This window comes from Callithrix jacchus, chromosome 8, assembly GCF_049354715.1.
Source record: "Callithrix jacchus isolate 240 chromosome 8, calJac240_pri, whole genome shotgun sequence".
NCBI lineage: Eukaryota > Metazoa > Chordata > Mammalia > Primates > Cebidae > Callithrix > Callithrix jacchus.
The window spans coordinates 23,345,507-23,359,434 of record NC_133509.1 but is presented as its reverse complement, the minus strand read 5'-3'; the positions used below and the strand labels follow the sequence as shown (position 1 = coordinate 23,359,434).

Below are 13,928 nucleotides of genomic sequence, written 5' to 3'. Positions count from 1 at the left end.
ACAGACCGCAGGCTGGCAGTGAGAGGCTGAGACGTGTGGCGGGGCTAGCATGGGATTTGGCGTTAGCCAGAGAGTTAGAATAGTGATGAGAATGATGATTGGTAAACCCATCAGAGTGGCCTTTGGAGTACCAGGCACGATTTCAGGCACTTCACATATAAAACTCACTGAATCCCGCACCGACCCATTGAGGTAAGTGCTGCATGGTCCCAGTTTTGCAGATGGAAAGCACAGAAGCATAGCGGTGCTCTACAGCGTGCTCAGGTCAGCATTCACGGGGTGAGCCCCAGCGCGTTGGCTCGGACCCCATGCTCTTCATCACTCCCCTATGGTGCCTTTTTTAAAAAAAGCGAACACTAACATAGCACTGGCTATGGACCAGGCATGAAGCTGTTTGAGCTCCATAACCACCCTAAGAGGCTGGTATGATCCCCATTTCACGGATTAGAGAACTGAGGCGACGAGAGGTGACCCACCTCACCCGAAGTCCCACAGTGATGAGTGGCAGAGCTGGGCCTGGGCCTGAGGCAGGCAGACCCCGGGCGGTCCCGCCCACTCCTCTACTGCCTCCTCTGACTCAGGTGCAAGGGCCTGCTGAGCTGTGTGATCTTGGGCAAGTGATTTTACCTCTGGGAACCACAAATTCCTCACTGGGAAGCGGGACGGCAGACTTCACACTGCCCTCACTGCTGGGGCGGAAAGTGCAGGGAGAGGGAAGGGAAGGGAAGAGACATTTATAGCAGCACGCATACTAAGTGCTTTGCTGAATGACCCCACCAACCATCACCTTGGTACATACCCGCTTCACTGCTCTGAGCCGTTGGTTCACCTGCCCGAAGTCCTGTGCTTGTCTGGCTCCAAAGGCGTAACACCCTTGGAGACCCTCATACAGATGAAGAAACTGAGGCCCAGGAGCATCAGGGACTTGCGCAAGGCCCCACAGCATCTCCAGGCTAGGACCTAGGAAGGACTCCAGCCTCCCAGCCACCGCCACCTTCTCTCCTCCACACCATGCAAGGGTCATATGGCCACCCCGTGGCAGGGCCGAGTCAGGGACAGGTGAGAGTTTGGGTGATTCTGCCTCAAAAGGGGAAAAGATTGAAAAATAACCCTCTAAAACATCACAAACCCAGGTCCAGTCAGTTCTATGTAACACGGACAGGCAGATTGCAAAAAAACACTTGCCCCCCTCCCAGCGCTGGCGGTTCAAAGCCCTCTCTGCTCAAATGAATCCTGGCCACGCCATTGCCAGAGTCCATTTTACCAACCTGGTAAACTGAGCCTAGTACCCAGGAAGTGATGGAGCCTCCAGCCAGGCACATACAGGAGGTGTGTCCTGTTCAGGCACAACGATGCCACCACCCAGCTGTCCGTTCATAAGAAGCCCAGACTTGGGGGAGAACAGGCACCTCTGCAGATCTCTAAGGGGCATATCAAGGCAGAAGCTGCAAAGGTCCACTGCAGGCCTGGAGAGCGGAGCCAATACCCATGGTGAGCTCCCAGGGGAGGCCGTTCAGCCCATGTGGGGAACCTGATGGGACATTAGAGGGACATTGGATTAGATGGCTCAGGACAGAAGAACTGCCTCAGGAGTAAGTGAGCAGCCCGTCATGGGAGGCATGCAAGCTGAGGCCATGGATCAAGGCGACTGCAGAAGGCCTCCTCTGCTGGGAGCTACACCTCAGTAGCCCCTCTCAGCTCCGAGATGCCCCCATGTTGCACCCAAGTAAAGGGACTAGAGATGGCCAGCTCCCCCCTCCACTGCCTGCATCTGCAGCCCTACACTGGGCCAGGCAGAAGAAGAAGGCTGGCCAGCCCCCTCCCCGCCCCCCGCAACCCCCAGAGCCGACAGCAGGTTCTCCGCAGGAAGCAGAGGAGGTGGCAGAGAGAGATTAATTCCCCGAAACGGGAAAAAATAGGAAAACACACACACCACACACCCTAATAACATGTAATAAGAGGTTGGAGACGAGGAACAATGCCCTGGTAATGTCACCCTGGCGGCAATCAATTTGGGTGTCACATGAAATAGGCATAATTATTCCGCCAGCCCCGGTGCTTGTCTTTAACCAGCTCTGGGGGCCCAGGCCCAGGCGGAAAAGGCAGCGTGGAATCAATCGGTGGTGCACCAGGCTGGCAGAGGGAGCTGCTCCAAATTAGCCTGCCAGTATGAGGCTTCTCAGCCCCTCTGGGCCAGCAGGGGTCTGGAGGGCCTCGCGGGTAGGGGCCCTGAAAGGCCCCGGAGTCACCTTGCTCAGCCACCCCTCATTCGATCCATGAGCAAGAGCCGTCAGGGAGGACTCCCCATGGAATTGAGAACGGAGGAGGAGCAAGCACACATTTTCCCCATCCAGGGCTGTGCAGGAGTTGGGGTATGCTAAAATAACGAAACACAGGATCCCTCCACCTCCTAAGCTAGGACCACGCATTCCCATCCTGGGGTGAACACAAAGCCTCTGGGGTTCCTGGAATTTTCTGTTGTTTGTTTGCACTAAACATGCAGGGACTTAAGCCCTTCTTGCTCCTCCTTCATCCCACTTGCTTATGGAGTCCTCCCTGATTGCTCGTATCCATCCCGGACTTCAAGGATGGTAGGGCAGTATCCCCACAACTGGGGGAACAGGTGCTGATGGGGTGATGGCTTAGTGAGTACCCAGTCCACACTGGCTGCTGCCCATCTTAACCCCCATTTCATACACCAGAAACCCCAAATTCCAGAAATGCAAATCAAGACCACCATGAAATATCATCTTACATTCATTCAATCAGTAAAAGTCAAGGCCCCTGACAACACCGAGTGTTGATCAGGATGGGTGCAATGAGAACACTCGTCTCCTGCTGGGGGGACGACCAACTGGTCTAACCAATTTGGAAAACACTTTGGCAAATATCCTAGTAAGGCCGAATGCAAACATGCCCTACCGGCCAGCAATTCCACTCCTAGCTGTGTGCGCCAGAGACACTGCACGTTGTCTCAGAGATGGGATGAGAAGGTTCTTGGAAGCATTGTTTGTAAGAGCAAAACATGGAAATGACCTAAATGTCCATTGGTAGGAGAATGTGAAATAACATTTTTATGATCACATGGCAGAACACTATACATCAGTGTAAATGAGCTACATCTACTATTATTTGCAACAACATAGATGAAGCTTAAATGTGACAAAGAAAAAGGCAAATTCCAGAGGACTGCATGTGGTTTGTGCTTTTTATAAAGTTCAAAAATAACGAAAACTGAACTACTTATATATATATTTAAATTGTATAATTTTCAAGAGGCAAGGGATTGTTAAATACATAATTTAGGGTAGTCACTGAAAAAGAGGTGAAGGGAAGGGGTCTAGCACATGGGAAGATGTACATCATGACTGAGTGCCTGTGTTTGAGCGGAGTAGGACCACAGTGTTCGTTATAGTATTATCACTACTACTATGATTACTAATACTAAATGTCTCGATGAATTAACAGGCTAGGCCTGGGTAGTGAGTAAAAGCCCCAGGCCAGAGGCCAGGAAGAAGGCATTCTAGACTGAACCCCAGACTTGCAAGCTGGGGATTTAGAGCAAGTCACTCCACCTCGCTGGCTCTGTTTTCCCAGGTATAAAATCAAATCTCTGCACCTACCACCTACAAGGATAAGATCATGATAAACTATGAGTAGCTAGCATTTAGTAAGGGTACCTGGCACTTCCTAACATTACCAGGCACTGTTCTAAATGTTTTGCTTATGTTAGCACACCTAATTGTCACGTCTTCCCTTGAGGTGGGTGCTATTGTTACCCTCACTTTATGGATAAGAGACAGACCTAGAAAGATTAAGTAACTTGCCCAAAGTCACAGAGCCGGGCAGTGGTGGAGCTGAGAATTGAGCCCAGGGTCTACAGTGGCTCCAGGGTTTACACTCTTAACAACTTCACTATGAAACAACATTGAGGAAACAGAACACACACAGGTTGACTGTTGTCAGCACAGCTCTACTGAGCCCACCGTACCCAGGGATATTCATTCGTTCATTCGTTCGCTCATTCATTCATTCATTCATTCCACAACTAAACAAAGAGCAGCATCAAGAATGCCTCACATGTATTGCGAAATGAACCTGCCTTCTCACACTCTTTCTACAAAGAAACTTCCCCGATTCTGGTGTCCCCTGCTTTCTGTGTCTCTGCAAAGTCTGCTACTTCCCTAGGACTCAATAAGTCTCCCCCTCTTCCTAAAGCATCTCTGACAACCTCGACCTCCAGGGAGAAATCCACCCTTCTCTGAGTGTCCATGTGGGCTACTGAGTACCCGTTAGTCTCTTTCCAACTGCTGCCTGAAGCACCTTTGACATCACCTAGCTCTGTGCATTCATGCACAGGTAGTCCTTGCGGCTAGCCAAGAGTTACTCCCTGGTACCTCCACGGGTCTGTTCCATGCCAGGGGCCACGGATGAGGGCCAAAGGAAGGGTACTAGGATTGCCCAGGGTGTTCAAGGCAGACCACGCTTAGCCAGAGCCAAGCAGGCAGCTTGGCTAGGATGTGCAGAACAAATGCATGTGTGAATGGGCTGCTACGGTATTCAGTGCAAACAAGAGTGGCTCTATGCTGCGAGTGCCTAGAGAAGCGCGGGCTGAGTGACTTGAAGCAGTCACAGAGGCTTCTTGGAGGAGGGGGTCAGGACAAGGAGAGGAGAGGGCCTGTTGTGAGGGGATGCAGGGCTAAGCCAGGTGAGGATGGGGGGACACGTGGAGGAATTGGAGGAAACAGAACAGAAAGCTGTCAGAGGCTAACCATGGGGGCTGGGAGGCCACTTCCACAGAGTGCCACACGAAGGACCGCGAGCCCAAGACACTCCAGTCAGCAAACTAAGGCCCTGACTCTGAGACCACCATGCCTTCTGCCTCCTCTCCCTGGCCCTTCTCCGGCTCCACTTCCTCCACCCTCCACCCTCCACCCTCCACCCGGCTTCAGGCTTCTGTGGGACCCTGCATGAATGCCTGCACTGCCTCACCCCCCAAAAGAAACACACCCAATCCCAACTGTGCTCCCCCAGATACCTGCTTCCGCAGGCGCCTGAAGAGCAGCAGCACACAGGAGCCATCACTGGCACCAGGGACCCTGAAGTGCTCCATGCAGAGCCCCCACCCACCTCCACAAGAGGTTGCTTTTTGTGCGGTGGGGTGGGGGAGGTATCCCTCTGGGAGTCTGGGTTTTAGAAAGCAATACCCAGTATAGGAAAAATGGATGGTCAGAGGGCGGAGGATGAAGATAAACCCAGACAAAAGAGGACTGGGGTAGAGTAAGTACTCTCTCCACCTCCCTCCCAGTCACACAGGGCCCCTCAGCCCGCAGGCCTTGGGAACTTGGCTTTGAGCACATGCCCATCCCCCTAAAAGCTGGTTCCCACTCTAACTCCAGACCCTGGGGAAGACTGCAGCTTTAACCAAGCCCTCCCCAGGGGCTCACACTTAAATTGGCAGAGGGTGGGGAGGTGGGCAGGGGCCTGTCCCCGCCTTCACTAAGCCCCCTCCAGGAGGGGCAGCTGGGTGCTGCTGGGAGTCCGGATCTGAGTCTGTGTCCTCTTTCAGCATGGTTCCAAGGAGTTCTTGGTCTCTCTCCGTGTCACCCTGTACCCGCCCTCCCACCTCAGGCCATGGGTGGAAAGCAGGAAGGACAGGCATGCTGTCCCAGCAGACCTGCTGCTAGCACCTTCTCCCGCCTGCTAGCTCAGAGGCGTGAGGATTTCAAGCTCCTTCCTGGCTTACACAAGGACAAAGGGTCTGGGAGCAGCTGGCCCTCTTCTCCTCACTGACACTCTGTGCTGGATCTGGGGAAGCCCCAGGCTCTCTGCTGCCTAGGTGCCCCGGCTCATTGCTCCCTGGGAATTGGAGGCACTGGTGCTGAAGTCGCTGGCATAATGGCCAGCAGAGTTGAGCCCAGAGCCACTGGCCAGGCTGGGCTATGTGCCCCCTGGCTGCCCAAGCCAAGCAGAGGACTGAGGGAGGGCTGGGTGAGCAGGAAGGGGCTGTCCAGATGCCACAGTTCCCACTGGCTCAGGGCCTCCTGCACTCCCACCCCCCCACCCTTGGGACAGAGCTGTTCCCATCCTCCTAGGTGCCCCTTCTCTCCCACCCCAACCCGAAGGCCTTTGAGAACAAAGAGGAGGTGCCCGCACAGCTGGGCTGGACCAGGCTGGGCTGCGACCCTAGCAGGAACCGGGAGGGGGCTGCCCACTGGCCTGGCCCCACCCCTCCTCCTCAAAGTGGGATCCGCCCGGAGGGACACATCTCCTGGCATGCCTTGAGAGTAGAGAGCCCATAGCCCACCCCGAAAAGGGCGTGAGGGGGAGCAGGAGGCTCCCTCCTCACCTCCCTCTTCTCAGCTGGTTCCCACCTCCCACCCGTTCTGCCTTAGAATGAAAAGTGGGGCAGGAGGAGGTGAGAGCCCGCGCTGAAGGCAGACAAAGGGGAGGCCCCTAAAGGGTTCCTGGGTTCTCCTGGTCCCCAACTTCCTCTCCTCCATTCTTCCTACTCCCCATCTCCTTTTCACAGGGCAGGAGCTGGAAAGGGGCGATGCTTGTGTGTCAGGGGAGCTGCCATCCAGGCTGCAGCTTGTGGAGAAACCCAGTCCCTGACCTGTGTCCACCAGCTAGGGAGTGTCTGGCACTGGTGGGGGTTGCCTGGGGGCACCTGGGGTCCACGAAGGGAGGTACCCACCCAGGGCTGAGCAGGGGGCTTACCCTCTAGAGTGACCAATGCTCAGAACGGGAGGGGGGACAGGAAGGGGAGAGCAGTACTGGGACACCCGTGGGGGGCCCCTCCCCAGCTCCAGGCTCCCAGCTTACAAACCCGGAATTTGTTAGGGTTGGAGGGAGGGTTGTGGGAAAGGAAGAATCTTCATTTCTGAGGCTTGAGGGGAAATCAGGCCTGTGACCCCAAAGGAGGTCTGGGTGGCACCGGGGTGCCCTGCAACCCCAGGAGGGCGCAACCAGGGCGGACGGCAGTCCCCAGGGGCGCTTGCCGCGGGGTTGCCGGTTTGGGATTTGGCCGCGGCCGCCAGGCTCACCTGCATCTCGGGCGCGCCTTCGGTCCGCTCGGCTTGGTCACCAATCGCATGTCTCTCCCGCCGGCCCGGCCCGGCCCCAGCCCCTGCCCAGCCCCCTCCTCCGTCTCCTCCTCCTCCTCCTCTGACACCTCCGCCCGGCAGTCCGTGCGCCCTCGCGGGGCTGGCCGTCCGTCTGTCCGCCTCGCGCGGGCGGGAGCCGAGCCGGATGCGGGGCCGGGGCTCAGGAGTGGGGAGGTGGGAGGCCGCGGCCCTAGCCGGCGGAGGGGCAGGCGCGCTCAAGACGCGCGACGCGGGATCCGCGAGCCTGGTTCTGCGCCCTGGGCCGGCCCAGAGCCGCCGCCGCCGCCTCTGCCGCTGGGGCCGGGGTCGAGGCCAGGGGCGCTCCGCCGCGGGGCCGGGGCCGGCGGGCAGCGGCCGCGCATGCTGCTAGGCGCCCCGCGTCGGGAGAGGGGCCGGAGCGGCGCGGGTGGGGACTCCGCGCCCTCCGGGGCCGGGACCGGGACCCACCGCCGCCGCCTGCGCCGTAGCCCGCCGCCCGCTCCGGCTCCCGCTCCGGCTCCCGCTCGGGCTCCGCGCTCTGCAGCGGCGCGGGGAGGGAGCGCCAGGAGCAAGTCAGGGAGGGAGGAGGGACGGAGGGAGGAGGGAGCGTGCGAGCGGCGGGAGCCGGGCGGGGGAGGAGAAGGCGCGGCCGCAAAACCTGGTGGGGGGGGCTCGTCTCCTTTCAGCGGAGGGGGCCGAGAGCGAGGGGCGCCCCAGCCGCTGCCCTGCACGCAGGGGGCGCAGAGAAACCAGTAGGCGGGCGCAGGCTAGGGGCCACCAGCCCGGCGCTCCAGCACCGCACACGGCCGCGCCCCTCCGGGTCTCGGGCTCCGGGCGAGTCCTGGGCCAGCGGGTCCCGGGGAGTCAGGCGTGCGGACCTCCCTGGGTGTGTGCGCGCACACCATTGTGTGTGATTTTGTGTAGCCACATGCGTGTGCATGTGAGTGCGCGAGTATGTTTACACGTGTTAACTGGGCTGTGGACGAACACACACAGGAGGACGGACAGGGCTCCCCACCCCAACAGGGTTGTTTGGAGGACGGCAGGGGAGGGCTGACCGGGAGCCCCCGACCTGGCCCTCCTCTCGGAAAGTCCGCGAGCCTGGAACACCCGCATCCTGGCAGCGGGAGGGCGAGGCAGGCAGAATGGGAAGCTCCAGAGGACAGCGAGGAATCCGCGCTGGCCCGGCGGCTCTACCCAGGAGCGGGGTCTCGCGTACCTCCTTGCGGCGGGCGTCCCCGCCCAGCCTGGCTTCATGCCCAGCAGAGGGCGGCAGGCCTCTCTGGCCCGCGCCGTCCGGAGGCCCTGCACCCAGCGGCCAGCAGAGGGCAGCGCAGAGCCTCCGTCTGGGCTTGACTGTTCCCCAACCTCCTCCGGAACGGTCCCGGGGATCCTCGGCTGGGGCCGCAACTTCAGATGGGCCCAAGGAATGGGACCTCTCCTCGGAGATGCAGATCCTCCTTGACTCGGAGCTACAGAGACTAGGACAGCAGGGATGTCTTGGCAAAGTCTGCCGAGTAGGTCACTACCCTCAGGACCTCACCTTTTCCCTGTACCTCCTTGAAGCCAGATGCCCTTTAACACCAAGCCAGTTTTATCAGAATAACCATCCACGCTGACAGCACCCGGCACAGCCATCCCTTCTCCAGTGCTGCGAACACCCCGTTAGCACATGAATGCTGATACCTTGAGTTCACGAGGGCAGCTGAGGCTGGGGAGGAGGCGATCTAGCCCAAAGCCTCACCGATTCTGGGGCAGACCCTGGAATCCCACTTCCAGTGCCAACCCTCTCCCAGGAAGCCTGCCCGACAGCACTGCAGAGATGCCTGGCAGCCACGGAGGGACCTCTCCCCACCCCCAGCAGCACCTCGCTTCTCCGATGTCCAGCCTCACACACAGCCTACAGGCTTGCACAGACCTTCCGTTCCAGCTGCGCCATTTCTGGGCACTTCTCGGCCTCTCTGGCGCACCGTTGCTCTGGACAGTCTCTCCTGGAGCACTTTCTCCTGTCTCCTGTGTCTTTGCCCATCCCCATCTTAGGCCTAGCTAGAGCCCCCTCTGAGCAGCTGTCCGCGCTATGCTCTGCTGTGAACTCTACGTTCGTCCTCCAGCAACACTCGGGGGGGGAGGGGGCGGCACTAGTGTCTCCCTGTGACAGAGGGAGAAAAGCCCAGGCCCAGAGAGGTTCCAGGCCCTGCCCATGGTCACACAGCCCCCAAAGGCATGGAAAGGGAATTGAACTCGCCTCCTAGGGCTGAGTGGACCAGCAGGGGGCAGGCTCGGCAGAGAGACTTATAGGTGGGAGGGGAAGCGGGGAGGCGAGCACAGGGGTCCCCTCACTCACAGAGCCCAGCGCAGGCGGCTTCCAGTCCCTCAACTCCCCGCTGCCTGGACCCCTCCCCAGACTCCCCAGCCCCCCAGCCCGGCTGTTTGCGAGCTACCCGTGCTCCCGCCCTCCCGCGCCGCCTCCTCCCACCAGCCCGACAGGAATAGACGTTCGCTGGCTCCTGCGTAAAGGCTCCGCCAGGCACCCTGCGGGCGCGCAGACCCGCTGGGGGGCGGGGGCGGGGGCGAGGGCTATTCCTGGTGCGGTGACTGACGCAGGCAAGGCGCGGCCACCACATCTCTCCGCCCCCGACTCACCTGCTCCCTGCCTCAGTGATCTCGGCGGAGAAATGGGGGAGAGCCCACTGCTTCTACTTCCCAACCCCCAGGTGCCACCTGAGGAAGCCGGGGTCCTGGGGTGGGGTACTCTGGCCCCACAATGATCCCTCCGCGCCTTGGGGGCAGCAGGGATGGCCACAGAGCTGTGTCTGGGAGGAAGCGCCCCTGGGCCTCCGTTCTCCGCTGTCAATGGCATCCTTATCATTCCCCTTCCCTTTGTCTCCAAAAGGCAGGACCCCTCCCAGCTCTCCCTGTTTTATTCCAATGGAAACAATGGGGTGAGGGGAGCTTTGGGGGAACAACTTGGAAGAGGGACCTTTTTGAGGGCCTAGCTTGGGCCTCGTGAGAGTATGGGCCCCTAACCTTGTCACCCAGAGACTCCAGGAAAGGAGGGTGTGTCACTGGGTCCGCACCCAGTCAGATACCTCTGTATGAGCTGTGGAGGATACCTTTCTCCTCTCCTGTGGGGTGTGGTGGTCCCCAGCAGAGCCCTCTCAGAGGTCCCAGGGCCATGGAGAATGTGACACATCGGCCTGGCCCAGTCCGAGTCTTCTGTGGCACAACCAGGGGACCATGTCCAGGAGCTCCAGCTGAAGAACGTTCCCCTGCACCCCAGGCCTTCCTGCCCACTGTAACACCCTTGTGGCGTGCTTCAAACCACCCTCGTGGTTTCTACCTGTGCTTCAAAACCTAACCAAGACCCACTTCTTCTATTCCTGCCTACTTGCCCCAGAAATGACCTTAGAGGCAGGGCCCTAATCTTTTCCCTCTGACCTCAGACTGGGAGCTCCCAAGAGCAGGTCTGAGACTGCATGTCTCATGGGTGGGCACACAGCAGACCCTGGCTGCAGGTTGAGAACTGCAGGAGTGGGCAGCTGGAGCAAGCAGCCTGAGTGCTCACAGCAAAGTGGTGGAGCCGGGATGGGTTTGCCAGGGAACACAGGAGGAGAGGATAAGACCCTCCAACATGTACTCAGCCCTTACTGTAAACAAGACTCAGCTACACTTCACAGCTTCATCTCTCTGCAAGGTTGGCATTGCTGTCCCTACTGTACAGATAAAAAGACTGAGGCTCTGGGAGGGCTGGTGACTCACTCAGGTTCACTCTGTGCATACGAGTTAGCTGGGCTTTGAAGCTCTGTGTATATCTGATGTCAGAGCCCTAGTCCGGCTCTTCTCTCACTCTGAGAGGCTGAGGAGGCAGGAAGTGGAGCTGGGGCAAGGGCCAAGGGTCCCCTGGGCACAGAAAGGAGAGGGTGGCACACCAGGCCTGCCTGCATGCCTGCTCTATGCTGGTCCTATCCACCGGCATCCCAGCAGCTCCCAGGGTTTTACGATGATGATTATTTCTGAAGGCACTTGAAATTAATGACGGCTCTAAAATGGCTGGGACAGCGGAGTCATTGCTGAGACCTCTAATTAGCAAGAAAAACAGAGACCAGGAGCCTGGGTGGAAAGTGGGGGTTGGGCAGGCAGCACTGGGTGTGGAGGAGGGCTGGGGGAGTGAGGTGGAGCTGGGTGCTCAGGTGGGCCCTGTGTTCTGCTTTATGCCACAAGCTAACTTGTTAACTTGCTGTGTGACCTTGAGGGGGTCATAGCCCCTCCTTAGGCCAAAGTTTTCCGGGTTATTCAATGAGGGATTGCCCTGGGGGGTGTCTAAGCTCAGGGCTCCTTGGATGACCCCGAGTCCCTAAAAGGCTGAAGCATGGAAGCTGGGGGCTCTGCAGCCTCTGGAAGCCATCACAGGGACCCCAGTCCCCCACTCAGCTCTCACAGCCCTCCACGCCAGGGTTGCTGGGGCTGCGGTTTAATGAAGTACTAGACTGGAGTGAAGCGGATCAAGGAGCGGCAGAAAATCCATAGGTCAGGCCCTGCACGGGTGCATTGTGAAGGCCAGCCAGGGATGGAGGCCCCTCAGGGGCTAGCGGGACAGTCCCTACCTGGAGGTGGTCCTGGAGATGTGCTATAAAGCCTTCCTGCCCCCTCCTGAACCCCTTCTCAAGAGTCAGTGGGGACTTGGGGACACCAGCTTCCCATGTAAGCAAATCACAAAGGGTCGGGCCTGGGTATCTTAAATGAAGGTCCCTCATCCCGTGCTCCACAAGTCTGGATCCTCCACATCCTGCATGGGGTAGCCAACATGGGGAAGGCACAGAGGCTCACCTGGAGGGGGCCTCTCTCCCCATAGAGACTGGCCCAAGTTGGTGTGGAGACATGCTGGTTTCCAGGGAGCATTCATGATGCAGGCTGAAGCCAAGACGCAAAAGCAAGGGTGGGAGGCGCACTTAACTGGGGCATCCTCTTCCCTGGCACTTACTTCATGCTTGTCTTGTCATCAACAGCCTTCTCAGCTCCTCAAATCCTTTCCCCTTCCAATTCAGGTCCCTGTGTGTCCCCCTCCTTCTAAAAACCTGCTCTGAGAGCCTCATCTTCCCCTCGGGCAGGGCTGTGTGTCCCTGGGCACCTCCCTGAGTCTCAGTTTCCTCCTCTGTAAGATAATGTCAGTTCACAGGGTGGGGTGAGGGTCGCATGACTTAATGTGTGGCTCGTATCTACCTGATGCTGATGCAGTAGAGCTAGACAAACGCAGGTATTTTTAGGTAAAGGCTCATACTGACTGTCATGGTCGCTGGCTGTCTCCCGAGCCCTCTTCCTCTGTAAAGTCGTGGCTCTATCCTAAGGTTCTTTTCAGCATGGCCACTCGGAGATCGGAGACACGTGGAGCACATTCTCTGTCCCCTGAGAATGAGGAACACCCTGAGGCTATGGATTGATCTTGTGTCTCCTCCAGTTTCCACAGCCAGCCCACAGCCCTGATTCCAGAGGGTCTGATGTCTGCAAATTACTCCTGCCGGAAGTCTCTTAATCAGGAAGGACCAGTGGATACCGCTAGAGAAGAGGGCCAGGGCATAGGGGCAGGGACACTCTTGAATCCACATTTCTTACTCCCTCTCACCTTGGGGCACTGGGCACCATGCCTCCATGGAAATGTTTCAGCGCCAGTGACATGTCACTTGTCTAGAAGCAACATAGTCAGCAGCATCCCCTACTGGGAATCTCACTGGGAATCAGGGGAGGCTCAAAGGCTCTTGGAGGACTCAAGGCAGAAGCCTTGGCAGAGAAGTGAGGTCTGGGCCTGGCCTCCACTCAGCGCTGCCACAGCCGTTCGGGGCTGGGTGGCCTGGCCGCTGTGTCTACAGTGGCTGAGAAGCAAGAAACTGGTCTGGGGCCAGTCAGTGAAGGGGACCTTGGCACTCCCCTCTGAAGTCCCTCCAGGAAAACACCCAATATTCCTGACCTTGAGTTATGTGGGATGCAGTTAGCTGTTCTTAAGAAGTCAAGGAAGTGTGAAGTCCATTAAAAAAAAATAAATTAGGAGCAAAACAAGAACAGCAGAAAAATAGGAAATGTAGCAGAGATCACTCCCTGGCTCCATGGGAACCTGGGCTCTGCGCTTGGCAGACAGGCTCCTCCTGAGAGCCTGGCTTAGCTGTCCCCATGGATCATGTCGGGGAAACTTGAGCTAATGTGTGCAAACAGGCAGCACTATTAGCAAATCCATTCATTAAGCGCTTGCCTTAAGTTCTATTGTGCAAGAGACTTGTTTATTAGCGTAAGTCGGAACCTGTTATTAAGTCAAAGGCAGCATGGTGGCTGAAAGGTGCCCAGCATCAGGGCCAGGCAGCCTTGGCTTCCAATTCTGACGCTGTCCCTGACTCCTGTGTGACCCTGCGCAAGTCACTTTACCTCTCTGAGCCTCAGTTGCCCAGGGATAGGCAGCCCCTAAGGGGACTCCCAGTGGTCCCTACCTTCACTATTGCTCTGCTTGTGAAATCCTCTCCCCACCTTGAGTATGGGCTGGATCAATGGATCCACTTTTAATGAAAAGAATATGGTAGAAGTGATGCTAATGTCACTTGTGAGATTAGATTGCAAAACAACTGTGGTTTCCATCTTGGGTACCTTTTCTCGATTGCTTGCTTTTCGCTCTGAGGAGGGACAGTTGCCATGTTATGAGAAGCCCACATGGAAAGGAGCTGATGTCTCTAATCAGCCCCCTATGAGGCCCCGAGACCTTCCAATGGCCACTCGAGTGAGCTTGGATGCAGCTCCTCTCCGAGCTGAGCCTTGAGGTGACTGAAGCTCTGGCTGATGCCTAGATTGGAGCCTTGTGAGAGG

The 13,928-nt window shown here is 57.7% G+C and overlaps 1 protein-coding gene across 37 annotated transcripts in view; it reads right to left on the bottom strand.

Moving 5' to 3' along the window:
• Window positions 1-13,928, bottom strand: part of LINGO1 (leucine rich repeat and Ig domain containing 1) — a 207,608-nt gene that overhangs the window by 13,099 nt on the left and 180,581 nt on the right. For 17 of the 37 annotated variants that reach the window (XM_078333848.1, XM_078333847.1, XM_078333846.1 and 14 more), the window contains 2 exons: window positions 1,269-1,531; window positions 800-1,077 (listed from right to left, as the gene is read on the bottom strand). The exons of 16 other annotated variants lie outside the window; for them this stretch is intronic. In XM_078333848.1, coding sequence (XP_078189974.1) covers window positions 800-1,024 — 225 coding nt within the window. In that variant the 5' untranslated portion in view covers window positions 1,025-1,077; window positions 1,269-1,531. Of the gene's footprint in view, window positions 1-799; window positions 1,078-1,268; window positions 1,532-7,046; window positions 7,661-9,003; window positions 9,476-13,928 lie in introns of those variants that run through there. 4 more of the 37 variants (XM_078333864.1, XM_035259245.3, XM_035259244.3 and 1 more) reach the window with 4 other exon arrangements.